The sequence below is a fragment of the Solanum pennellii genome, chromosome 7 (genome assembly GCF_001406875.1).
Source record: "Solanum pennellii chromosome 7, SPENNV200".
Taxonomy (NCBI): Eukaryota; Viridiplantae; Streptophyta; class Magnoliopsida; order Solanales; family Solanaceae; genus Solanum; species Solanum pennellii.
Genome location: NC_028643.1, coordinates 69,930,423 through 69,956,195, shown reverse-complemented (window position 1 = coordinate 69,956,195; position 25,773 = coordinate 69,930,423). Strand labels below are relative to the sequence as shown.

General features: G+C 36.0%; 2 protein-coding genes across 4 annotated transcripts; one reads left to right on the top strand and one right to left on the bottom strand.

Moving 5' to 3' along the window:
• On the top strand, positions 1-11,138 carry LOC107024420 (CSC1-like protein At3g21620). 2 transcript variants are annotated; one of them, XM_015225402.2, is made up of 12 exons: positions 1-74; positions 2,141-2,472; positions 3,761-3,907; positions 5,894-6,029; positions 6,853-6,954; positions 7,571-7,690; positions 7,808-7,888; positions 8,297-8,637; positions 8,794-9,039; positions 9,514-9,838; positions 10,228-10,461; positions 10,576-11,138. In XM_015225402.2, the coding sequence occupies exons 2-12, from the start codon at positions 2,159-2,161 to the stop codon at positions 10,831-10,833; spliced, it is 2,304 nt and encodes a 767-aa protein (XP_015080888.1). In that variant the 5' UTR covers positions 1-74; positions 2,141-2,158; the 3' UTR covers positions 10,834-11,138. The 2 variants fall into 2 exon arrangements, with proteins under 2 accessions (XP_015080888.1, XP_015080887.1); XM_015225401.2 differs by having other exon boundaries at positions 34-271.
• Positions 11,139-11,766: 628 nt separating this feature from the next.
• Positions 11,767-24,907, bottom strand: LOC107024493. 2 transcript variants are annotated; one of them, XM_015225481.2, is made up of 12 exons: positions 24,807-24,907; positions 24,465-24,557; positions 23,447-23,578; positions 20,073-20,915; positions 19,808-19,889; positions 19,656-19,732; positions 17,952-18,858; positions 17,563-17,861; positions 17,045-17,151; positions 14,034-14,184; positions 12,647-12,799; positions 11,767-12,481 (listed from the first exon to the last, which is right to left on the bottom strand). In XM_015225481.2, exons 1-12 carry the CDS (start codon positions 24,846-24,848, stop codon positions 12,347-12,349), a joined length of 3,021 nt encoding a protein of 1,006 aa, XP_015080967.1. In that variant the 5' UTR covers positions 24,849-24,907; the 3' UTR covers positions 11,767-12,346. The 2 variants fall into 2 exon arrangements, with proteins under 2 accessions (XP_015080967.1, XP_027774046.1); XM_027918245.1 differs by lacking the exons at positions 24,465-24,557; positions 24,807-24,907 and having other exon boundaries at positions 20,073-20,877; positions 23,447-23,571.
• Positions 24,908-25,773: the final 866 nt, after the last annotated feature.

The following is a 25,773-nucleotide window of genomic DNA, read 5'->3' as shown; positions in this document are numbered from 1 at the left end:
TTCAGTTTCTATATTTAAAAAAATATAAATAATTCCATTAAAATATCCCATTTTTATACACTGATCAGATTCAGGTAATCTTGCCACCCCTAAATTAGCCATTTTTCAGGTGTTCCATTTTGTTTTCATGAACCCCATTTGTCCTTTCTTCATACTGTATAAGACACTGTAATACAACTGTCCTTTTGAAATTCTTGAATTATTGCTTCACACCTTCCATGGTCTCTTCTTCTTTGCAAGTCCACAAGAATTGCTTTTTTTCAGTTATTGAGTATGAATCTCAAACACCCTTTTCTTTGTTTTGAGTAATGGTGACCCCCATACCCCATTCAGTTATTGAGTATGAATCTCAAACACCCTTTTCTTTTTTTTGAGTAATGGTGACCCCCATACCCCATTCTTTTTTGTGTAGACAGTTTTTTATGTGAAAGTTTGGAACTTTTTTATGTATTGTTTTAGTACCAAGATTGCTACTTTTTGAAGGATCCATGAAAAAATTACTGTTTCTTTTCTATAGTTCGATTTTGTTTTAGATTTTTGTTTGGTATAAGTTGATCAACTTTTCGTTACCATCGAGGTAATTGGAAGAATATAGGAGCGAAACTAAATGCTGTAAAGCTGAATTATTTTTTTGGCTATGGTGGACTGTTAATTGGATTTTGGTGAAATTAGTGTTTGATTTTTGTAGGGTGAACTTTATTGGATGGAAGATTTTGGATTAATTGACAGTTGAAGCTACTTTCAGTTTTAGAAATTTGGTGCATTTTAATTATGTTTTTGTTCTACATTTACTTGATGGTGAATTGGGGAAGAATGTTCATTCGTGACCTTATAGGATGGTTGATCTATGATGGTTCAAAGATTGATTTACAGTTGGATATCCTGGAAGTTTTGAGGAGATGGAATTTGCATTGATTAGCTGTTTCTTTGGTGCTGAACTACTTTATCCATTGGATCGTGTTTAGGCTCCGGTGAATCTCTTTAAATAATTGATATTCTTAGATGATAGTTCCACTGCAAGGTCTTGATAGGCAACTAGTATGTGATAAGCCCTTATATTCAGGGTGGTAGATGACTCTGAATCAAGTCCTAACCAATCTGAGTAGATGCAGTTCAAATGTTTATATATATTGGTTAGTCAATGATGGATACCAGATGGGGCACAGTGAGCTGGAGCCAGTGGGCTTAACACTAGTTCATTGAAGTGAAGAACTAAGACCCCTTCCAGTGAATGTTTTTAGAATAATCCAGGACCAGCTATTCCGTAACGTGTGAGAACAGGAAAGTTTTTGATGTGAAACTAATTGTTTTTGAGAATGGTGATTTACTTGGAGTATGGTTGAATGTCACCAAGTAGGATACAATTTGAGTGTACTGAGACAAACTACTCACTCCTTTTAGATATCATGAGTATTGGTTAAGAAGGGAGGCTGTGAAAATATAGATAACAAAAGGAACTAGTATAGGCTTAGCCAGTTTTATTCTATAAATACGAGTGATCATAATGTTAGTTAGCTAGACTTTATGGTGATGACTTTGACTTTGTGGTGATGACTTTTAAGGGCAGTGCTTGCGTCATGCCTTCCTTGGTGTCTTTTCATGCGCTGTCTATGAAATTCCGACCCTTTTTTCTCCGAGGTTCCATTGGCCTCTATTATTTTTCTCAGTGTGCTGTTGTCAAAGCATTTTACTGAGAATCAATTAGAGACCTTCAATTGTTGTCTATGTAAAGGGGATAGTGTGCTCTAGTGACAACATCTTAAATTGAAAATGTGGGTTGACATACTGCAATTTTAATCCTCATCAAATCCTTCCTTCATAAGGCATGAAGGTGTAGCCAGACATGGATATATTCTCATTTACCGTAGTGTACTGACTCTGATTCTGATCTTAGTATTCAGTTTTACTGAAAACAGTGAGGCTGGTATTATTGTCTTTATACTTTATGTAGTTTCTCATCTTTATCTTTAAGTATATGAGTTCATTTCTTTGCTATCACTTTCTTCACATTTCATGCATTCTGATTAGTTCCACCAGATTAATCCCATTGTTGAAACTTGAGTCAAATATATGTTGTACATTGTTCCTGATAGAATTTCACTTTGACATATTTATCTCACTAAGAATGCTAATATTGCAGACAAGTCTTTGAAGAAACATGGCCACTCTGTCTGATATAGGTGTTGCAGCTGCTATTAACATTCTGAGTGCGTGTATTTTTTTAATTGCATTTGCATTCCTTCGAATACAACCTGTCAATGATAGAGTATACTTCCCAAAATGGTACCTAAAGGGTTTAAGAGGCAGTCCTTTGCACTCGGGTACAATTGTCAACAAGTTTGTCAACTTGGACTTTCGTGCGTACCTGAAGTTTCTGAATTGGATGCCTGCTGCACTACAAATGCCAGAACCGGAGCTTATTGAACACGCAGGATTGGACTCAGCTGTCTACTTGAGGATTTATTTGATAGGGTATCTTCATTTGGCACTTGCACTTCCATTTCATGTTTTCCATTTTCTGCATTAGAAGCTCCGCCACTACTATCTGTTTGTGCAAACTGGTCGTTCATATGACTAAATTAAAATAGGCATTCATCATATAGTATGTACATAATCATAGAGGTTCATTTCAGTTGTGCCATCATATCAATCATGCCTGTGTCCATGCTTCAAGAATTTTGCTGAACATGGTATCAGAATTAAGTCATCAACTCTGGTCTACTAGTATGGAATATTTAGGTGGCTGAGATCGGCTGTTTTGCACTACTTTGTTCAACTTCTTTTGAAGTATATAATCATGTTCAAATTGCACGTTCATGTCATCTTTGTTATATTGTACTCAGAGAAACAATTTAATAGGTACAGCCGTACAGCTGTGGAGCTGCATATCTTTGTTGCATTAATGCACAGGACACCAATTTTAACTGCAAGAACAGACTAGGGAATATGATGATTAGAAATTTAGGCAGGGACCTCTTTTACTGACATAATATTGAAATTCATTCATGAAAATTGAACTTTACGACGATTGTGTAAATTATAATTATCCCTTACATTGGAATCTTATTTGAATCCTGATTGACATGTTTCTAGTTTTTATAGATGCCTTGTAACTTGCTTATAGTTTCTTTCTATACTCCATGTGTATACATCGAAAGTCCATAAAGATGTGCTAGAGGTCTTCCATTTGCCTTCTCTTTCATTTGTTTTGACATTTAGCTTTGGTCACAAAAAAGTCTAGAAGCTAACTCAAAGTTTCAAGAAATTGCTCAATTGTTAACTCTTTTGTGATGATAGTCATTTCGGAAATAGACCTCTAGCACTTAGAAATCTTAAAAGATGTTCTTCTTTGTTTTGAATGAAAATCTTTGGCACACATCAATATGTTCTATCACAATATTGCGTGGCTAATAATATCATACCTTGAGGAATGAGTAATGCTGTGATTTAATGCTGATAAATTTATACTGATAAATTATTTGAGTAGACAATTTATAAAAGTTAGTATTAACAGTTCTTTTGGCATTGAGGAGTCCTGCCTAATGATGTGGCTATTGTTTTAACTTTTAGGAACCATATTATAATCATTTTAGAGATAACCATTGACTTCTGTCTATTATGTCTGTTTCTAGCTAACTTAATATTGAAAACCCTGGGCGTCTTAAATCAAAAGCCAGAACATATCGTCTTTAATAGCTTTATAGTAGTTGTTTTTTCCCCACTCTGTGTTTAATTTCTATCATCGTTTTGCTCAACGCAGGCTTAAAATATTTGTCCCGATTGCTTTTATTGCGTTCTCAGTCATGGTTCCTGTTAATTGGACCAACCACACATTGGAGCGTTTGGATTTGACTTACAGTGATTTAGACAAGCTTTCAATTTCCAACATTCCTTCGGGATCACAGAGGTAAGCAGAATCTTTATTTGCTCTACAGTTTGCAGTTATTCTTTCTTAAAGCTGCCATTTTTTTAATTTTTCCATTTTTTCTTTGACAAATTTGAAGATGTTATTTGTTTCACTTATATCTTGTGCTCTTTTTTAAATGTACCAATGCCACTAAGTTTCCTTGATATCAGTCAAATCCCTAAAATTAGGAAGGTCCTCATTGCTTGGTTCCTGAAATTCCCAGTTTCACTAATGTCTTGTGATCCTTCTTAATGTACCAAGGTCATTAAGTTCCCTTGATATTTGTCAAATCCTTAAAAATAAGGAAGCTCCTCATTGCTTGGTTCCAGCTGCAAAGTACTTGAAGTATCATAATCTTGTAATAAATGTAATTTGAAGGGAAAATCCGGTATAGTATACCAAAAATTTTAGAGTCTACATGAAAATATGACCGAACACCCGATCATCTACACGAGCAGGGACCTAATGGGTACACCAAAAAGAAAACTTATCATTAAAGAAAAGCCTATTCCTTAGATTTACAAAGTCATTTTTCATTTCTTCAGACACTTCCCTATTTCTCTCCTTCCATACAATCCAAAAAAAGAGCTAATGACTTAGGTCTTCTTTTTCTCCTTCTAAATGACTAGCTATGTAGCAACTCCTTGACGGTTGCTTGCATCACTCACCACACTCCAAACCAATTCAAAACCACCAACCACAGACGTGTTGCTACACGACAATATAATAGTAGGATGATCTACCTCTTCACCTAAACCTTTACACATGAAGCACCAACTCAAGTGTCTCAGGTTTTCACAGTTAATATCACACCCATAGTTCCCAACTATGCGAAGATTGAAGAAGCACACCTTTTTTGGCGCCCTTGGTGTCCAAATTGTTTGGTAAAGGAATAACAATTCCTCTCTCCCTAGCAATCTGTAGTAGTAATATTTGTATGTGAACTGGCCATCTCTCCTTCTCCATCTCTACGGATTCAGTGTGATGTGCTTATAAAGTAGCTCCAGCGGGTTTCGCTACTCACTTGATGAACCTTCCCTTTATATATCCTGAAATTCTGTTTTTACAGTCGTCTCTTTTTGACACGATACAGTGAAGATGTTAGGGAAAGCAATCTCGAAGTGCTGAAAACCACTTGATGACTCGAAGAAACAACAGAAAATGTAGCATATAAAATTTTTGGCATATTTAACATATTGTATTCAGAGAATGCAGAATTTCTACATCTATTTATGCACGTAAAGAGGTATCAAGGTGCCTAAGCGAAACAAGATTCCTTTTGTGTGTGCATCAAAATCTATTTAAGACATCTCACTACTGGTGGCCCTAAAAAACACTAGTCCGGGCAGTTTAAAAAGTCAACATTTTATTATGTACATGTTTTTTTACTATTGATTTTTAGCTTATGTTCTAACTATAAACTATAGCAGAACATATCATGCGTGTAGAAGTTATTGGGTGTCTATAGAGACAAAGCACCATATTCTTATTAAACATAAACGTTGAAGTCATCCAATGTTGAGTTTCTAAATATGGACATGTGAACAAAACAGGTCTTAAGTTTTAACTGAAAACAAAGGGGGAAAGAAAGCAAGTTTTAAGTCCCGCTGAACCATTAAATACAGGATCAGAAGTTACTAGTTGACAGTTTGGTGTTTTAACCAAAACCAGCTTAACCACCCATTGTCAAAGTCTCTGTAAGGTTTCACATGCTGGGAGTCAAAATAGAGGAGCTTAAGTTTCACTGAACCAGCTTAAACCACCCATTGTCAAAGTCTCTGTAAGGTTTCACGTGCTGGGAGTCAAAATAGAGGAGCTTAAGTTTCACTAACTATAAGCACAGTGATGAAAAGTTGATTATTTTCAAATGTTAGGTACACGACTTAGAAAATTGAACTTGTATATGCATTTTTTGGGGGAAGTAGATTGGTGGTTTCATTATGTCTTCTTGCTTCTGTCCCTGAGTACTTGAACTACTGCTTGCAGATTCTGGACCCATCTGGTTATGGCTTACATCTTTACTTTCTGGACTTGCTATGTGCTGAAAAGGGAGTACGAGATAATTGCATCAATGAGGTTGCATTTCCTTGCATCTGAACGTCGACGACCAGACCAATTTACAGTAAGAGCCACAAGCCTTGTTGATCTATTATGATGGCAATATTAATCTGACTGTAGGTTTATGGGGTAAGTGAAGCCTTACGCAAAATTTGGCTATAAATTTACCTTATAGCTAGTGAAATTTTTAAATTTAACATTGTTAAGACAATTATGTCTTGTTAGGGAGGGAGAACTTAATATTGATCTTGGGAATATTTATTAGGATGCAAAAGGCACTGAAGTTCAGCATATCCTATCTTAGAATTTCAACTTACTGTGTTCTGCTTACAACAAATATCCAGTGTAACCCCTCAAGATGGGGGCTGTGGGGGTAGAATGTATGCAGACCTTACTCCTACCTTGTGGGGAGGTAGAGAGGTTGTTTTCAAAAGACCCTCGGCTCAAGTAACGCATGTCAAATCAGTTTTAAAAGATAAAATACCGAAGTAAAGCAGTCATGATTTAACTAATAGAAAAATCATTACATTAGCATACACGAAAGTGGAATAGTAACAGCAAGAAAATAATGCAATAAACGAAGCTTGAAGCTTTAAAATAATAGCTTTTCTTATTTATTTTTTTTGAGACAGATAATAGCTTTTCTTATTTGGAAAAAAGAAAAGGAGCTACGCTCCTCAATGAGGGTAGAAGAGGATGATATTTGATGTTATCTTGTTTTCAAGGCCATTTCTCTCTAGGTCAATAATAACCATCTTACAAGAGAGACATTGGATTAAGTTAATTGGTTTTCTTACCTTTTCTTTTCTTGGGTTAAAACCCCCCTTCCAACTAATAGCCTTCAATGACTGATGCATGTTTTCTAACAAATACTATGCCCTGCCCAGGTACTTGTCAAAAATGTGCCACCAGATCCTGATGAGTCAGTGAGTGAGCTGGTAGAGCACTTCTTCATGGTCAACCATCAAGATCATTATTTAACTCATCAGGTTGCAATTCATATGCCGTATCTTCTCATTTAAAGGATTGCTCGCTGCCAAGCTAGAATTTTTCAAAGTATTACACCTGTTTTGTTTCTGTGCTGACCTCTAAAGGACTTGCATAATCTTAGCCCTTAACGTTTTGATATATCCTCAAATCATTTGTCAATATCAATGAAGGAATATAGTAACATGAATCAGAAGGTGAAGAACAAGGTGTTATTGCGAGTTCACTGTAGATGGGGTAAAAAATGAGTTTACCATATGTAGTTGCTCATACCTATTAGCATCTGATATTTTTGAGAACACACTGCCTCTTATTTTCAAAGAATGTGTACATTTTTGGTGTGAAATTAACATGGTAAACTGGTGCAAAATGATTTAGATAGAATCAGATTTTAAATATGATAGAACTCAGAAGTATAAATTTTTGTTTGAATTTGCTCTGATCCTCTCACCAGATCAAATCAAATTAGGTAGTCACATTTCTGTAGTAGTTTACTGGAGCTGCAGGTTTTAGCGCCAATTAGGAAGGAGGATTTGGTCTATGATGAGCAACATTTATTTTATTTTCCGTCTATGATGAACAAACGCTTATTTTATTTTCCCCTTAATAAATGTGTAGGTTGTATACAATGCCAACAGGTTGACAGCGCTAGTCAATGAGAAGAAGAAAAAGCAGAATTGGCTGGACTATTATCAACTAAAGTATACTAGAAATCAGTCCAAAAGGCCGACATCAAAGGTACTATTAATAGTTTAATTTTGCTCTAGTATTAGGTAGTAATGATTGCAAGGTGAAATGCCATTTCTCACATCTCAGTACTAACATCTAATGAGGAATATTATTTCTATTAAGCAGACTGGTTTTCTTGGCTTATGCGGCAAGACCGTTGATGCAATTGATTTCAATAGTTCTGAAATTGAAAGGCTCTCAAAAGAAGTAAGTTCACCTACAATATGTTTTTGAACGTGGTTGTGGTTTTTGTGCACTGTAACTGCGTAATTTATTTAAATTTTTTAGGAGTGATTGTCCTTTTTTGCATTCTTATGCTTGTAACATTCTTAATTTGGTGTATGTATTAAGTGAGAATTCAAAACCATAGAAATTACTTTATCAGGTACTTGTGACCAAGTCAGATTGTCTATAAAATAAGAGGTAAATCAGTTTAGTTGGTTGAACATCAACTTATAGGGAGAGTTCATTGGCGTCTCAAAAGATTTGGTGAATAATTTGACTGTAGTAACATAGTGATCGCTACATCCTCAGATGTCAGTATTTAGTGTCTAATTCTAAAATTCCTTATAATGGCCCCTCACACATCACTACTTTGGATTGTGCTTGCTTCAGATATCTGATGAGAGAATGAATATTATTGGGAGCACCAAGTACATTATGCCAGCAGCATTTGTTTCCTTCAGAACAAGATGGGCAGCTGCTGTTTGTGCGCAAACACAACAAGCCAGAAATCCAACACTCTGGTTAACTGAGTGGGCTCCAGAGCCCCGTGATGTCTACTGGGATAATTTGGCAATTCCTTATGTTTCACTGTCAATCAGGAGGCTTATTGTTGCTGTAGCATTTTTCTTCCTTACATTCTTCTTCATGATTCCAATTGCATTTGTACAGTCCCTTGCTAATATAGAGGGAATTGAGAAAGCGTTACCTTTCTTGAAATCCTTAATTGAAACGTGAGTTTCTTCTTCTTCGCACTGTTTCCTCTCAAGTTCATTTGATAACTTGACTTATATAGTTTTTGAATACCAGCTTTGGCAAACTGAGTAAGTATGCAATTACAAAGCAATATTGCTAAAGTATTTATACTAAATGATGCTTTATCCATGCAGTAATGCTGTAAAATCCTTCATTCAAGGCTTCCTCCCTGGAATCGCATTGAAGATTTTCCTTATCTTCCTACCTTCATTATTGATGCAAATGTCAAAATTTGAAGGATTTTGCTCCATATCAGCTCTTGAAAGGAGATCCGCGACAAGATATTATATTTTTCAGTTTGTTAATGTATTTCTTGGAAGCATCATTACTGGGGCCGCATTTAATCAGCTAAATAATTTGTTGCATCAGTCAGCAAATGAGTATGTCCTCTATAAGTTCATATTTAATTCTCCAATGCAAAATGCTTCCTTTGATAAACATTCTTGTTTTCATTTATGTTGTTTGTCTTCAGTTTTATCTATCACAACCTGATTTTCCTCCCGTTCTGCTAGTAATTGGACCTGAGAATTTTGTCCACCTTATTTTTGCAGTTCATGTCTCTTCTTGTGAGGTGTGACAGAAATTCAGTAAATTTTCTAGTTGTCCCACCAATCTTATTTCATGCATAAATTGTGGGTGAACATAATGATCTTGACAAATGACATGTTGATATGTAACTTCTTCAATTCATATCTAGAGAGAGCTGCTACTTCATTTTCCAATCTCATGCCTTTATTTCTTCTACTCTTTTATCGTAACTTCCATAAGGCAGAGCAAAAAATATTTCACTCTGGTTTGCTTGTGCTGATTATGAAATATCAGACAGTTAAAAGGTTGAGTGGTTTCTGATGCAGAATACCAAAGACAATTGGTGTATCCATTCCGATGAAGGCAACCTTCTTCATAACTTACATAATGGTGGATGGGTGGGCAGGAGTTGCTGGAGAGATACTTAGGTTGAAGCCATTAATATTCTTTCACTTGAAAAACTTTTTCCTGGTGAAGACTGAGAAGGATAGAGAAGAGGCCATGGATCCAGGAAGTCTCGGGTTCAACACTGGTGAACCTCAGATACAGCTCTATTTCTTGCTAGGCCTTGTTTATGCTGTTGTGTCACCGATCCTACTCCCATTCATCATAGTATTTTTTGCTCTGGCATACGTTGTATATCGACATCAGGTAAGCTTAATTAATACTTTGATTGACTTTTTCTTATATAGTTAAGTTTTTCAAAAGGATTTCTTCCAGTGGAAAAGTGACCATTTCACTGGGTTTTTTTTATAGTTGCATGGATACTTCTAGGTGTACATTATGCATGATTTTATGTTTATCCAAATGCTGCTGGTTGTTTGTTTGATTGAAGATGATCATTCTGAAGTACGTTTACCACACACACACACACCCCGGCTGGAGACTAATTGGACTCGTTATTTATTACGTGATCATGACCTCAGTTTTTTATTTATTTTGTGTTTGCTTCCCGTAATGCATGTGCACAGTCATAACTACTTTGCAATTCTATATGGACTTGTGAAAACCTGATTTTTGATGTTTTTGTTTACCTGTAGATTATAAATGTGTACAATCAGGAGTATGAAAGTGCAGCAGCATTCTGGCCTGATGTACATGGGCGCATCATAACTGCGCTGATAGTCTCTCAATTGCTTCTAATGGGATTGTTAAGTACAAAAGAAGCTTCTAAATCGACTCCATTGCTAATTACACTCCCTATACTAACCATATGGTTCCATATCTTCTGCAAAGGTCGTTTTGAGCCAGCTTTTGTCAGATATCCGTTGCAGGTATTGCAGCCTTCTCTATTGCTTTTTTCTTTTCCTTGTATGATCTATGGCCAACTTGAGGCAGTTAGTGATTTTTCTTCCTATGGCGACCCTTTCTTGATTGATCAATATTAGGAAACAGTGAGGAAAGATACACTAGAACGTACAAAGGAGCCAAACTTCAACTTGAAAGAGTTCCTTCAGAATGCTTATATCCACCCAGTTTTCAAAGGTGAAGTAGATAGTGAAATTGATGCAGCCAGTGAAGACGGAGATCTAGAACCTTCGCTTGTCCAAACAAAACGCCAATCGCGTTTCAACACACCATTGCCAAGCAAAAGGGGTTCATCGCCTCCATTGTTATCTGATTTTGATGCAACAACGCAAGTATAGCTAGAAAAGCTAGCCAACATTTAGCATCTCACAGATAAAGCTAGCCAACTTAACAAAAGCTGCTTGGCGAGATTAACCCTTCGTTGAAACATGCAAGTTTTCATGAGCTGGCAGAAACCTGTTTGGCATTGCATGTTTTTTCAAGGTTTATAGAGTTGTTTAGTTTTGTACATAACCTTCTTGGTTCTCTACTATATTTTAGTTCTTCTGACTCCTGTCCTACAATCAGCTGTTTAAAAAGGTGGCATAGAAAGGAAATGATCATTCCTTCTTTAGTTTTGAAGTTCTTTTGTTGGCATTTTGCACTTTTGTGTTTTTTTTAGTTCCTTTTTCTTTGCCTCTGCTGTCACTGGAAAGTACTGTTGTCCAAGAAAAGAAAATATGACACCCCTAGTGGAAATATTCAATTGACAAGTGAGGAATAAGGTTTTATATCTGATTGGTCAAGCTCTCAAAATCTGCATATTTTGAAAAGTATTTTTTTTGTTAAAGAGCTTTCAAAAACAAAAAAAAATAGCTTTTAAAGAATAGTTCTGTCAATATTAGAGCAGTACTTCGTGTTTGACCAATGTTTCTAGATAAAATCTACTTTTTTAGCTGATGAAAACAAGCTTTTGCTACCACTCAAAAAAACTTATTTTATCTCTAAAAGTGTTGTCAAACGCTTTAACTCGTACTCCTATATGTTTTTATTTGTTCACTATATCAAACTCATGATAAAAATTTATTTTATCATACTACAATACTTTTACAAGGAAATTCTATATACGCTGCCCGTCCAGCTCTGTACAGTCCTAGATGTCTTGTTAACAAATTTAATGAACTAAATCCAATGCCCCGAGTCTCCCATAAGATTTGTTGCAAAAATACTTATCCAAATAGCAAAATATTATCTTTTAATAAAGAGGTTTTATAAGTAGTAAGACGAAAAAATATTCAGCAAAGAACTTTTTTATTATTATCTTCATGAATGGTACATTTTTCAAAAAAACACATGAAATGATAGATTACATGTCTCTTACAGCAGAAACAGATGACTTGCAACAAAGATATGTACAACATATCACTTCACCTATGGTTATGAACCACTACACCTAGTGAAGCTCTTGGTTGTATATAACCCTTTGATCATGCTCCAAAGAAGCTAGGATAAATATATATATCTGTCTTGAGCATCGATCACTGTTGTCGTGTGCCTCCTCAACCCATCAGCCTTAATGAATGTTGTTGAAACTATCGTGCATCTATATACCAACATCCTCCTGATAAATTATGTACACCTTGAGGATAAACTGACCTTAGTAAGTCAGGTTAAGACGTCGACTTTGACAGGGGAGATGAAAAAGAATTCCTTTCTTTAGAAGTAAATAAATGAGCAAACAATGTGCTGCTACTCATCAGCAAGTCAGCAACCTACTTAGCTTCTGAGTGAACCATGGTTCATATGCCAAGAAAAGACGAGCATTTATATTTCTTGCCGCAAACACACATACATGGCCACAAAGATGAGCATTTATATTTCTTGACTCAGTTCCACGGTATCAGGAGATTCTGGAAGCACGAGAGTAGGTAACTTGCAGGTCTTGGTCTTCTCCTTCAAGGGAAGGAGTTTTCCCATTTGTAAACTCCTTATGATCCAGTAAGCTGACTGCACAAATTGAAAAACAAAAGAATAGATTTTAATGCTCCAAAACATCAGAGCATCAACGGCTCATCCATAGCACACTTTTATGCAAGTTGGAGCTTAATATACTTGAACTAAATTATTCAATTAACCAGCTAAACTACGTAATTAAAGAAGGGTCTAACTAACCATAATTGGTATGTTCCCTTCCAAGGCGCAGTGCTTCAGGTGACGTGATGCGCTACGCTCATTCTCAGTAATAATGATTCCCGTTGCAATCTTCTCACTGTCACAATTTTGAACCAACTCCAGAAGCGTTTTGAAAACTTGCCCACCACCATGCTGGGTGGCCCAGAAAGAAGAAAAAGGGGTATCATAACATGAAAGCTTGAATGACAACAAAGTAGCCACTCTAGGAATATTACACAGATTTGACTGAGAAACTAAAGACCAACAAAGACGAACAAGAGGATTTTTGTAATGTTATTGTTGACTACAATTACTAGATTTAAATATGTTTACAAGCAGTAATAAGCTAAAGCAGAAAAATTCCCAGATAATTTCAACGATGTGAGAAGAGATGTATTTAGATTCTGGCTAAATCTTGACAAAGGTTAGTTCAATTGACGTAAAGCCTTTAATTTTTCCATGGGTTAAAAGAAGGGGCTCATAAATAAGTTTTTATTGAGCTGGGGTTGAGGGAAACATAAATCAATATTTTCCGCCAAGTCATCAAATTGGATTTGTTTTGTTTTTTTCTACTTAGTTCCTTATGTATTAGCAATAATGATAGTAACTCTCCAAAGGAATCAGGAATAAAGAAAAAATATATTATTCACAAAACCTAATGACGTATACTTAACAGAAATAAGAATAACTTACCCAAGAAAAACTCGAATTTTCACCTATTTCATGTGTCTATTAGATCAATTTGATATTCTTTGATGTGCTTTTTTCTGGTCTTCGAGCTTATAGACGTTCTTCTTTTTTGATAACTTGAGCTTATAGATGATTTTTTAGTCACAAAAAAAGTTCAGTTCCATCCTACATTTGATCAAAGAGACACTATGACACTTGAATCAAGCATTAAAAGGGAAAACTTGACAATTTGACGGTAATCTACAGCTCTCAGTCAATAAATTTATCTTATGGAAAAGGGCAGAGTGATGAAGTATTCTATTTCTCTCTTTCTTGGTGCCAACTTCGACAGAGAACTGATAAATCCAAGCAAACTTGGACACGTACTGACTATTCACATAGTGATGCTTCTTTAATCATTGAATGGAATTGAAACTTCCTAAACTACAAACCAAGTACACAAAAATTGTTAAAGGAGAAAGCACTTGGTCCATTCAAATGAACAAATTCTGAGATCTATGGGACCCAATCATAAGGATTTATTTATTTATAACAGAGACCAGAGTAGTTTTTCTCTTCTTTTCCCCCTTTTTTTTTGTTGAGGAAATTGGCACATGAAATAGGAAAAGAAAAATGGAGTATTAAGAGCAATTGAGCAATAGAACTGCTAGAAATAGAGAAGATAGTAGTTACTGAATGATTTCAAAAACCAAACTACCTTGATTATTTTGGCCATGTCGGTGCAGAAATTCTTTTCGCCGTGAAGCATGATGCCTAGATTGTCAAAGATAGGGCTATGACTATTGTTTTCGACTGAGCTTCCGACAGCAATAAACCTTTTGCCAACACATTTTTTAACAACCATGTACCTGACAAAAAGTAAAGATGCAACTAATCATGAATAGCAAGTTATCAGGATCACAACAGGAACAATTCAAAATGAAAATGTAACTTGTGCAGTCTAACACCATTCATCATGTTTTCCTAATCAAATAAGGAAGAGATCATTACTTTAGAATTAACATTAGCAACAATCAAAACTAAGTTACTTACAACAAAGAAAAGGAACATGCTTAGACAAGATTTTCAAGTTAGCAGGATCCTTTTTTTTTCTTCAGATTAATCGAATAAGCATGGTCATTTAAACTGAGTACTTAATAAAGAGTTTAACTGCTTCAGCATAACAAGTTGAGTAGATTTAGTTCTTGCGGATACAGTTTTCCATCTCTTAATCCTCAAGCAAACACATGTGGAGCTTTCACAAACCTAAATACAATATCTAGCTTGGGTAAAGCAATATGCTACCATTAAGTCATATTTATATTTTGAATTCTTATGCACACTTCCTCACTGTGGAAGTTAAGATGCACAAAAAAAGAAAGAAAAAGGGTTAACTAGTCATCATTTGAGTGCATTCAAAGAAACATGTCACACGAGAAGGCACTAAACCTAGTTTTTGGAAGCATATTGTTTTTTGCTATAAGCTGGATAAGTAGGCAGAGAAGTTTATTTTCCGAAAAGAGGGGGATACAACTTTTGTACAGATAACACTGAACACCCCACTTCCTATATGCTTTTGTTTGCTGGTATAGGTCAATAAATGATTGGAGAAACTACTGACGGATTTATTTTGTCGGATGTCACAAATGAGAAGAGGAATATCTTCTGCTTAAATATGAGAAGGTTCCATCCCTATGGAGATGGGAAGTTTGGGTATTCGAAGGTTGGAGATCTTTATCTGAGCATTGCTGGTAAATGTTAGTGGAGGTGTAAGTGAAGATAAGACATGTCGAGGAAGGTAAGTGAGGCAAAATACAGCAATTACCAACATGGATAGTTCAGAAGGGAGGTGATGATACGTCATGAGCTTGTCAATGGAAATAATAAAGGAGAAAATGTACTGCCCATACTTGAATTTTTGGTCGGGAATAGGAATACTATAGAGCTGATTGTAGCTAGATGTATGGTGTGATAACAATACACTGACAGATGATTTACCGAACTTATTGCATTTGACTATTGACCAATTGATCATATTAGTTGAGATTCTAGAGAGAGTATGCACTCAACCACCACGAGATATAACTCCCAGAATACCTCTAATTCTTTAAGTATGGGAGTATGATGACGTGGAGCCAGGGGCAGACCCACGTGGTCTCCAGGGGTATCCACCCGAACCCCCGAGAAAAAATTACACGGTATATTTAAAGTAAATTTTCTGTATTTCTGTAGATATATATATATTTTGAACCCCCTGAATAACAAAGAGAAGCTGATGGCACAGTGGCAAGTCCCCCCAAAGTTAAGTTCTGCCTCACTGGTTTGAATCCCAGTGAAAGCGTTTTCTTTTTTTCCGTTTTTTCGTTTCTTTTTTTAATTTTCAGTTTTTTTTACATTAAAAAACGGGCTAAAAGTGTGGTTTTAAACCATAAAAATTCAAGGATCCCATTTCTAAAGGCTTATTTACACGTTTATACTTTTATTTTTCAAGCCCCCTTGAATGAAAATCCTGGGTCCGCTATTGGATGGAGCCATTCCTACTAAGATCATATAGCCCTACACAATATAGCTCGAGTTCTTAAGGCCTTTAGTCCGAAGTAGCATTATCAAGATTATCTTACCCCCAGAGCTAAGGAAGTGAAGAGGAGCTTTCATAGTTTCCTAGGGAATCATATAAAGACTGAAATGAACATCCTCGAGGACTTCTCAGTCTAATCTTAGAGTGAAGCTCAAGAGAGATTCCAGACCTATATGGAAAGACGTGGGGAAATCTGAGACTGAAGAAGGTGGCTTCACTTGGTGGTGTGTGTTTGCGGGATGGGGGGGACTATCTTAACCAAAAGAACACATAAATAGCAGATGCATTTTTAGTTGGTGTTGCTTGTACTACAAACTTGGGGAGGATGTGAACCACCTTCATGCATTTTTTATTTTTGCTTCAGAATGTGGTCATAGTACATATGATTTAACATTCATTTGTTGCTTCCTTTTTCAGTTAGCAAGTTGGAAAAGTTGCATTTTTTTGCATTTTGCTGTTATTATAGAGAGGAAAGAGAAAAATAGGAGAACTTTGAACAAGTAGAGACTCCATTATGTAAGGTCAATATTTGTGCAATGTCGAAACACTTGTATGGATAGTTTTTAGACTTTTGGGAGGCTTAATGTACATTGCGACAATGCCATTTGTAAAGTTAAATCTTGGTGAAGGAGAAGGAGCCAAAATCATACCATGGCAGTCAAAATAACATGTTTCCTTTGGATGAACACACCACAGGCCACATCCTACACCTTAAACCCCCTCCCACTGTATCTACCATCCGATGTTGGGCTCAGGATTTATCTTGATTCTTGAAGGAAAGGTTGAGAGGGAGTCATGTTAGTCTTATTAGTTTTATAATATGCTTAAGAATATGTAGCATGAGCAGCGATCCTTCCCAATGCCTGAATTAATTTAGTTCAAAAACAGATCATTGGAGATGCAGGAAGAATATTAAAAGTTTTTGGCATAGAGATGATAGATGCTGCAAAACTGAATATAAGTTTTTCCTGATTCAGTGCCTTGTAGATTTCTTGAACAACACATGTAGGATTATAACACTAAAAAAAGATCCAATAGAATAATTTTAGTTGGGACAATGGACTTCCCATCATAAATGGAATATATAAAGGTGAGAGCTGAAGAATCCATAAATCCATCTGTTATATCTTGGGCATGGTAGAAAAACTTACTTTTCAGGTGGTAAAATGCAGCCTTCACTAATTGAATCAGTAAGCCATTTAGCTTTAAGCATGAAGGCATCTACTGCACGTCCATACAAGAATTTGATTGATTGCAGCTGCAATAACACCAAGTAGTGATAAATATTTACCTTAGAAAGTCGAGTAAAATCTAGGATAATAGCAGTTTAAGTGAATGATAGTAAATATATAGGCAACAGGACACAAAAGCTGGAAGTTTTACAAATCTAAGTTGTGGTTTTAGTATCTAAAGCTAGGTCCAATTACTTGACTTTAAGAATATAACAATCCAAATTCAGTGTTTTTATGACGGTAGTGTCCAGACCAGCTCCGTGCGCCTTAACTATTCCATCAGGTATGTACTACCTCCCATTAGCACATGATGCAATAGCTAGTCACTGGATTCTTTTTTTACATATGAACAATGTTCCGTTTTATGCCCATTAAAAGCATCATGATAGAGACCTGAAATGAAATGGCAAAATAAAAGCAGAGAGGCAATGACTGACCTTCTTTGAACAAAGAACAACAGGAACTGCCTGGGATTGAAAACCCCTGCATCTCTTCCCCCTATTAGTTGGAGCAGGAATATCAGAGAGAACTGCGCCACCGTGTTTCTTGATTAAGTCTTCAAGTTTCTTCTCTCGCTTCCTAGAAAATCCTGTGACTAAGAATTCCATATTTCCGAGCATCAATCTTCTTCCAACTCTAGCACTAGAGTTTATTAGACGTTTCTTGAGTTCTTGAGTTCTCAACTCTAAATGTGAAGTTGGAGGTCTCAAATTTCTAGCAGCTTTGGGAGTACGACCTACATAGATGAAGGTGATGAAAGAAGTGAAATTGTGTCCTTATTCTTTGAACAAACACTGAGTCAAATTCCAAATTACAACTCACTAACAAGATTTTAGTGCAACGAGTGACTTTTTAGGCTCCTTCCCCAGTTGAATCTCAGTTTCAGTTTCTGAAAAGTGAACACGCTTTCTTTTTGGATACTCTATAGCAGCTTGATCTTCTGTTGTTTGTTTTCTATCTTTTTCTGTTCCAAAATCACGTTGAAATGATTTTGAAGCTTGGAATCGACGGCGTGGTCCAGGGTTCAATATAAGGGGTGAGCTTGTGTTCTTGGGCATAGAAACTGTGACTTCATTCCCGTCTCTTGAAGTATCACAACAATTTCCTTTTTCGTTTGTCATTTGACCTACTGGCTTTAGCATCGTTGCATCATTTCTTCCCAATGAGAACGATGTATTTAAACAATATCCTTTCTCCAAGGATATTCCATTGCCAGGGAGTACACTATAAGTTCTTAGCGAGGTTACTTCTCGGCGAACTGGGACTTGCATCCCTTCTCTATTAATCTTCGGAGTGGTAACTTGTTTTCCATGAACCACCTGATTATCAAGAACCGAGTTTTTCTGTAAGTTCGTAGCATATTCAGTGGTGGGACCAAAGCTTTGTTGTTTTTCATCCCTTACATTATGGTATACAGCTGAAGGAGAAGACAGATGGTCAGATGATATACTGCACGGAACAACAGAACAGAGGGTATCATCTAAGGACAGATCGGAGGATGCCACAATATCGTGAGAGAGCAGTGTCATCTCCTTTCCTTTGCATAAATCCTCAGAAGGTATACTCAATTGAGAAGCAACGATGACCCTTTCATCCTGTTTTCGTGCGACAAAGGAACTCATATCTGGAGCTATGTCAGCTGATTCTGAGAAATAACTTGTCTCGCCAACAAAAGGTTCGGGAATACTTTTAATAGCATTGCATTTGACTTGATCAAATGAGCGTACTTCATTCTAAAAAGAAAGATGAGAAGGAAATAGAAATAAGGTACATCTCATGAAAATTGAAAAAAGAACGTAAAAACAAGAAAGATCAGTGATAAGAACAGCAAGTGAAGAGGAAAGAGAATAGTAATCAAAGCCAGATGACAAAGAAAGCCTAAGAATGAGATACAATGCGGAAAGGCAAACTCCAAATGTCAAATAGGACTTGCACTGCTGTGATCTCTTTTAGCAGTGACATGGCATGTAGTACTTCTGAAGCTCTGGTTTTCCTATGCTACTAAGAAAATTATTGTGTTTATTTCATTGAAAAGAAAATTTGGTTACTCTATGTTTTTCAAATTTATCATGTCTAACAATCATACCCTCAAATTTCCTCTGATTCTGAAACCTGGGTTAAAAAAATGACCTGATTTGAGGACACAAGAATAAAAAAATAGAAGACAAAAAGAGCTTTCTATATGGAGGATTCCTAAACCATCACCACAGCAGGGATGTGTGACCCCAATTTAGATGAGTAATGTTAATATTCACTAATGGATTGAAGGCAACTGAGATATAATGTAGTACCTTACGAAACAGAATTAGAGAATACTCTTCAACCTGTTACATCTGTGTCAGTGCCAAGAATCAACTCATTCATTGGTTATAATATCGGACAATTTCTAGGCATACAAGTGCTACTTTCAAGTGATGGATCACTGAAGCTTTGGATTTACATGACATAAGTTCTGCTTTAATAGTAAAATATTCCACAGAGAAAGAGTTGATGAAGGAACCAGTGACAAGATATACTTGAATTTACTGACCTTCAAACAAGTCCAACCACCAAACCAACGACTTTCGAATCTATTGGGAAATACTTTAGTTAATTCATCACTTTCTCCTGTAAAAATGAAATACATTATCTGACATGAAGATTCTTCCAATGGAATGTGATATACAAAGAGAAGTACTTTACCTACAGCATTGATGTTCTTAACACCGGGAGAACCAATAGATGCTTGAAATGATTTTCCTTCCAAGACAGGAAAATTGACTTTCTGCATAAACAGGGTAACATTAAGCCCAAACTAATCAACAGCAAAAATTAAGAAAACCAACGAGGTAAAGAACAATCATTAGTACGGGAAAACTACATGGAGACAAAAAGCTCTCACATATCTTCTGTCTTTATTAATAGTTTCCACTTTTGTCACTAATGTAGATGAATCAATAGGAGTTACCTTCAAACAGTCTGACATGTGATCACTCTCACGTGCCACAGGGATGATATCTGCAACCAAATATGGATTCCTTGTTGGTTTTCTCTGTCCGTCATCGCTAAGAGACCCAAACCTATCGTCCACTTTCAACTGAGACTCTCTCTCAATATCATTTAAGTTTAGCTTGGTAAAACTATCTCCTGGCTGAAGAATGTCTATCCCATGAAGAACTGCTCCTTCCTTTTCCAATTTGCCACTACAACTTTGAGTTTGTGAAGCAAGAGTATATTTAACTTGAGACAGACTAAAGTCATGGAACTGCAAATCAGCAGAGTCACTAGCAGATAACCCCACATCATGGAATGCATCTTCCATTCTCAAATCTTCAGATTCTGATAGACAATCAATTTCGGGTATCTCCTCAGTGGCACAATTGCAGCTTTCATGACTCTCTTTCCAAGCTTCAAGCCGTGCTTGTTTCACCTTTAGTGCAGCTTCTAACACAGTTGAAGCCGGAAATCTTTTTGAAAACAGTTCACCCTTGAACATCTCATGAATAACCAGTGCTTCAGATGCAGCAATTGACAACTCAATTGCATCATCCATGTGATTGACTTCATGTAAGCAGGCATTTCTCTCATGCCCTTCTCCTTTGTTCACATTATTACATCCTTTTCCTAATGCAGTAAAGTTGTCTACTTTCAATTCCTTAGCACTCCCTTCAGTTACAATTGGGATTTGAACACACTGAACTGACAGAGCATGACTGGACTTGATCCTTTCTGCTTCAGATATATCTTCAAGTGTAGTTGGAAGATTCTCTGAGCTACAACCCAATGACAGATGAAGATGAAATTGAACAACCTTTAAAAGAAATTAACATAGAAATAGTTAAGGACTGCACTAGTAATACACAGGACAGAGCATCATGCAAGCAGTGACAAAAACCAATTATGTGACATTCATTATCTTGGCTTCTCTGGTTTGAAGCGAATTGGAGAAGATCAATTAATCATCCAATCAAACTTAACTACACATTCCAAACTAGTTTGGTTGGCTATATGGTTACTCTACAACCATTCAACTCCAGTAGTGGCCAATTTCATTCCAATACTTTAAGGCAAATTACGGGGTCTCTAAAGCTAGAGGTTCTCTAAATCTCACACTTACTTTGCCCCCAGGGGTTATCTCAATTGGCAAAGGCTGAGGGACTCGTGCTTAGGTCAAAAATTTGAGCCCTATGTCAAGGGAACTAAGGGTGCGGTTGCCCCAAAGTGTTGTCTCTAGACAGATTCATCTATCACAAAAAAAAAAAAGTAATATTCATTTCTACACCAACATACAAGTTTCTGACAAAATTCTGACATAAGTGTAACAATCACCATTAATCCTTGATCCCCGAAACGGAGAAAATAAGAAAAAGAATACCTAGGCTAAAGGCAAGCTTGTAAAAATAAAATTAGAACTTTGTACATGTACCAAAGAGTACTTTTATAAATTGCACGCATGTAAATACATGCACAAGTTTGCTTGCAGGAAAAAGAATGGAGATAAGGGAGAAAGATAATCAACAATTTTACAAAGGCACAAAGGAATGCTAAAATTGCCATGGTTGAATGATACTACAAGTAAAATTTTATTCCAGGACCAATCGTAAATGCACACACAAGGTTGGCCAGTAGGTAAGCCAATAGGCATGCAAGTGAGATATTGCGGCCTTCTATAACTCCTAGAATTTTGTAACCTTCACATGACAAATTAATGTGGTCATCATCTCATTTCAATTGCTATTGAAGTAACCTTCATCCCATCCTTGTATTTGAGATTAAGGTGTTATGCAAGAAGCTGAATTCAAATTTGCAAGGGTGAACTGATCCAGTGTTATGCATCCCCATCAATTCACATGCAGTCTTAGATAATTGCATTAAATACTAGTTTCGTAGGATCAATTTCACTTTAACTTCACGTACTAATCTCACTCGTGGAAACAGGTTAAAAGAAAACAAACCTATGACAAAGTCAGTAATAAAGGTCACCGGCCAACCATCTTAAAGCAGAACCGTAGAGAATGCACAACTTTCACAAGAACATTCTGTATCTTTTGTGAGGTTTAGCAGCACAGCTACAGTCTCCTTTCCTTAGCAATATATAAAAGATATAGGAAATATGGGACTAATTATTGAAGCCTGCTAGTCACTCCCTTTTATTTCCTTTTTTAAAAATTTTATGTGATTACTAACTAGGAGTATTGACAAAACATAAGACCTATACAGAAGGAGTATACATCGACAACTTCATTGAAGAGGAGTTCAAATTCACAAATCTATCCATCCACCAATATATTTCACCCCATAAATATAAGAATGTAGTGTAGTCATCTGAATTTCAGAATCTTCATATTCAAATCTTCAATATCCCTGGTAAAACCAGAGTGGCCAGAAACCTTTGATGTACCACCTAGATAACTCTGCTACAACGGCCCTCTTTGTCAAGTGGATGGGATACAGCTGCCAAATCCAAAACTTAAGATTCTCTCATCACGCCGTTGATGACCACCCAGAAAATAATTGTTACAGAGTAAGGACACCCCTACATAATCTATTTCCACAGAGCTACACGAGAAGGACTGTTGACTAGTGCAATTTTCCGCTCCCATCCTCTATTGCATATTTTCCCTTATCGAACTTCTCCATAGCCTCTACTCTTCCGCGCAAAGTCGCCACACTTTGCCAGTAAAGCAGCACTGCTATTTGTTCCTCACCCAAGGACCAAATTCTTAGTAATAGCAGAAGCAGTTTTCTGGTCAATCAGAAGGATTTTTGGAACCTTCCAGGTCATCTTACAGGAATTCCTGCAATTGATAGTGTTTTTTCTATCACATAGAAGCACGCTAGAAAGTGACGTGAAAGAGGTTGGGAGGTCTGAAATGTATTGCTTAAAATGACTAGTTTTCTAACTTTTGACGAACTATTCCTTTGCCATTCTACTAATTTTTTATAACTGTCACTTCCTTATGAAAAGTGACCTAATGAGAGGCCCAAATAAGTAGACTAAGCTGGTCTCTATCATCTAAGTCTTGAAATCTAAATCTATGTCAGTATTGAAAATAACTTATAGCAAGCAAAAAAGATATTGATTAATGACAACAAGCCACTAGTCCTTAAAATATGTAGCTAGATTTTAACTGTTTTACAATATAGCTACTTTACTATAGGTAGTCAATAAAGAATAGTATGGATTCGTAACTTCTCATATTGTAGCACAATATTAGTTATCACACATAAAAAAAAATTGTACTTCTCCTGGAAGATTGCAACTTAAAGTTGGGAAATAACTCACACTGAAAACAAGAATTTTCGGAACATTTTATATAAACAATGAGTTCCTCAGCTTACACTGTTAATCGGTTGAACCAAACTGAGTGGTGAGCTATCATCACCGGATAAAAGTAGATGGCAACTCTTATACCCATCTTCTTGAGTTGATTGTTGATGGGAGGCCACTGCATTAGGTTGCTGGAGAAATTCCTACATAGAGAGCAAGGAGCCAAATTGATTTTTCTCGTGGCACAAGAAGCTTATCTAGAAAAATTAGATGTTTGTAGACCATGCAAAACTATGAAGGATCAATGATAGTTACCTGTAGTAAATATAAGCAATAATCAATTTGTCTTAGCTCACAGATTATTTGTTGTGCGCTAGACAGATTATTGGAGCATACAGGATGCAGAATCATCAGCTTAGTATTAAAGTTTATTGCACCTCACTTTTGCAACTTCCTTTTTTTAATTCCCTGTTGGTTTATTCACTTAGTCTACACTGCTATAAATGATGCTTATAAAAGTACTATAGATTGTTGTTGCTACAAAAGGTAGACCTAGCACTTTCAGTAACTGGTTCAGAAATGAGAATACAATTAACAGTTCTGAGCAAAGATAGCTTCCATTCTTGTAAGATTACACCACGCTCAGTTCAATACACATTTACACTTTCCTCCATATTTAAGCATTAGTTATATGGTGTAAATCAAAAGTATTGATATTGTTTCAACGTCTTAAAGTTCTCACCAACAAAAAATGTCACACACAATACTAATTTTAATGCGGTGAACTGTTCTTCTAGATGGCAAACCAGCTTTTATCAAAAAATACCTTGTGTCTTTTCACAAACTATATGGATTCTTATATTAGAAAAAAAAAATGTAACTAGATGTTAAGGACAATCCTTAAAATTTCAAATCTCTGCAAATGTCTTGCAAACAAAAAAGGTTTTGCTCCCGAGTAATTTTACTTCAACTTCCTAGAGTTTTTTTCTCAATCATTTGATATACAACAATACTATGACCAAAGTAAAAAAAAATTGTATTAGCAGTTATTACTCAATGTCTTCGAAAAATAATAATTAAAGAGCATACCTGAGAAAATGAATTCCCAATATCGGTACCATTATAAGATGATTTGGTTTCAACATCTTGTTGCTGAAGCCAACCCGGAAGCCAAGCAGCCTCCTACATCAATCAATTAGTTCAAATCAATGAATCCCTTTTTTATCACTTCAATTCATTCAACTTTTTTTTTCTAATTATTGAGCTTTGCAAGTTGTGATTGAAACTGAAATTTTCCAGAGATTTATGATTGCGGTATAGCCGTAAGCTTATGAATTTCTCATTTATTCGTTTTATGCCTGAATTTTGCTGAAAAAAGTTCAAAAGAATCGCCATAACATGATATACAGAGTGATGCAATTGAAAAATTACCTCGGAGAATTGAGGAGGACGAAACCCTAGCAAGCTCTGCATTGAATGTAGAAAAATGGTTAATCACTTTTCGCTACACGATGAGCTAACAAAGTTTGTTCACTAAACTCGCGCCAGTTCTTCTTCGCGCCAAAACCTAAAGGAGGGAATTTTGCGTTTGGGCCTCGGATTTTTCTCATCAATTGGGCTAAGTTATGAGTTGGCTTTACGGCCCAATAGGCCCATTGTACACTTTTTTGGGGGGGTCCCTATTGTTTCGTGTAGTCATAGTTGAGGCCTTGAGGGGTGTTATCCCATGTTAAAATCAAAATTGAATTAACTTAATTGATTTTAAAATTAAATTAAACATAATATATATAGTAAAAATTTAAGGAATCCCATAGTGTAATTCAATAATTACACTCTGTCCCGACAAATTTAGTATTTACTAAAAATCCCTTAAAATTTTTGTGCCGTGATACTTTAGACTCTAGTGATACATGGTAAATGATACATGGTAAATTTAAACTGTAAAGAAAAAAATGGAGAAAAAACGGTACATTTAAACTTGTTAACTAAAATAGCTTAATTTACGGTAACAGATCATTAATCAGGATTAAATTAGCACGTAATTGGATATTAATTTCAAATTTTGAAAATCAAAGATTATATCATCTATTTTGAATACAATTTTCAAAACCGCATGATACATAGAAAACATTATGATACACAACACAAATTCATGTATCAATGCATCGTCTAAAACACTATACACACTGATTCAAAATGTATCAGCAAGCACACTTGATGGATTCAAAATGTATCAATGCATCATCTAAAACACTATACACACTTGATGGATTCAAAATGTATCAGCAAGCACACTGATTCAAAATGTATCAGCAAACACTTCATGTATCAATGCATCGTCTAAAACACTATACACACTGATTCAAAATGTATCAGCAAGCACACTTGATGGCGCAGT

Bases quoted from the DNA above. Each gene is read 5' to 3' on its own strand.
- LOC107024420 (XM_015225402.2), top strand. From the start codon at position 2,159: ATGGCCACTCTGTCTGATATAGGTGTTGCAGCTGCTATTAACATTCTG. The intron at 6,955-7,570 runs GTTGCAATTCAT...ATAAATGTGTAG, and splicing joins ATCATTATTTAACTCATCAG to GTTGTATACAATGCCAACAG. The intron at 7,889-8,296 runs GTAAGTTCACCT...TGCTTGCTTCAG, and splicing joins TTGAAAGGCTCTCAAAAGAA to ATATCTGATGAGAGAATGAA.
- LOC107024493 (XM_015225481.2), bottom strand. From the start codon at position 24,848: ATGCAGAGCTTGCTAGGGTTTCGTCCTCCTCAATTCTCCGAG. The intron at 18,859-19,655 runs GTCAGTAAATTC...CTTTCTTTTTAG, and splicing joins GTGGTTGGACTTGTTTGAAG to AATGAAGTACGCTCATTTGA. The intron at 17,152-17,562 runs GTCAGTCATTGC...GTGTTATTGCAG, and splicing joins TTGTTCTTTGTTCAAAGAAG to CTGCAATCAATCAAATTCTT.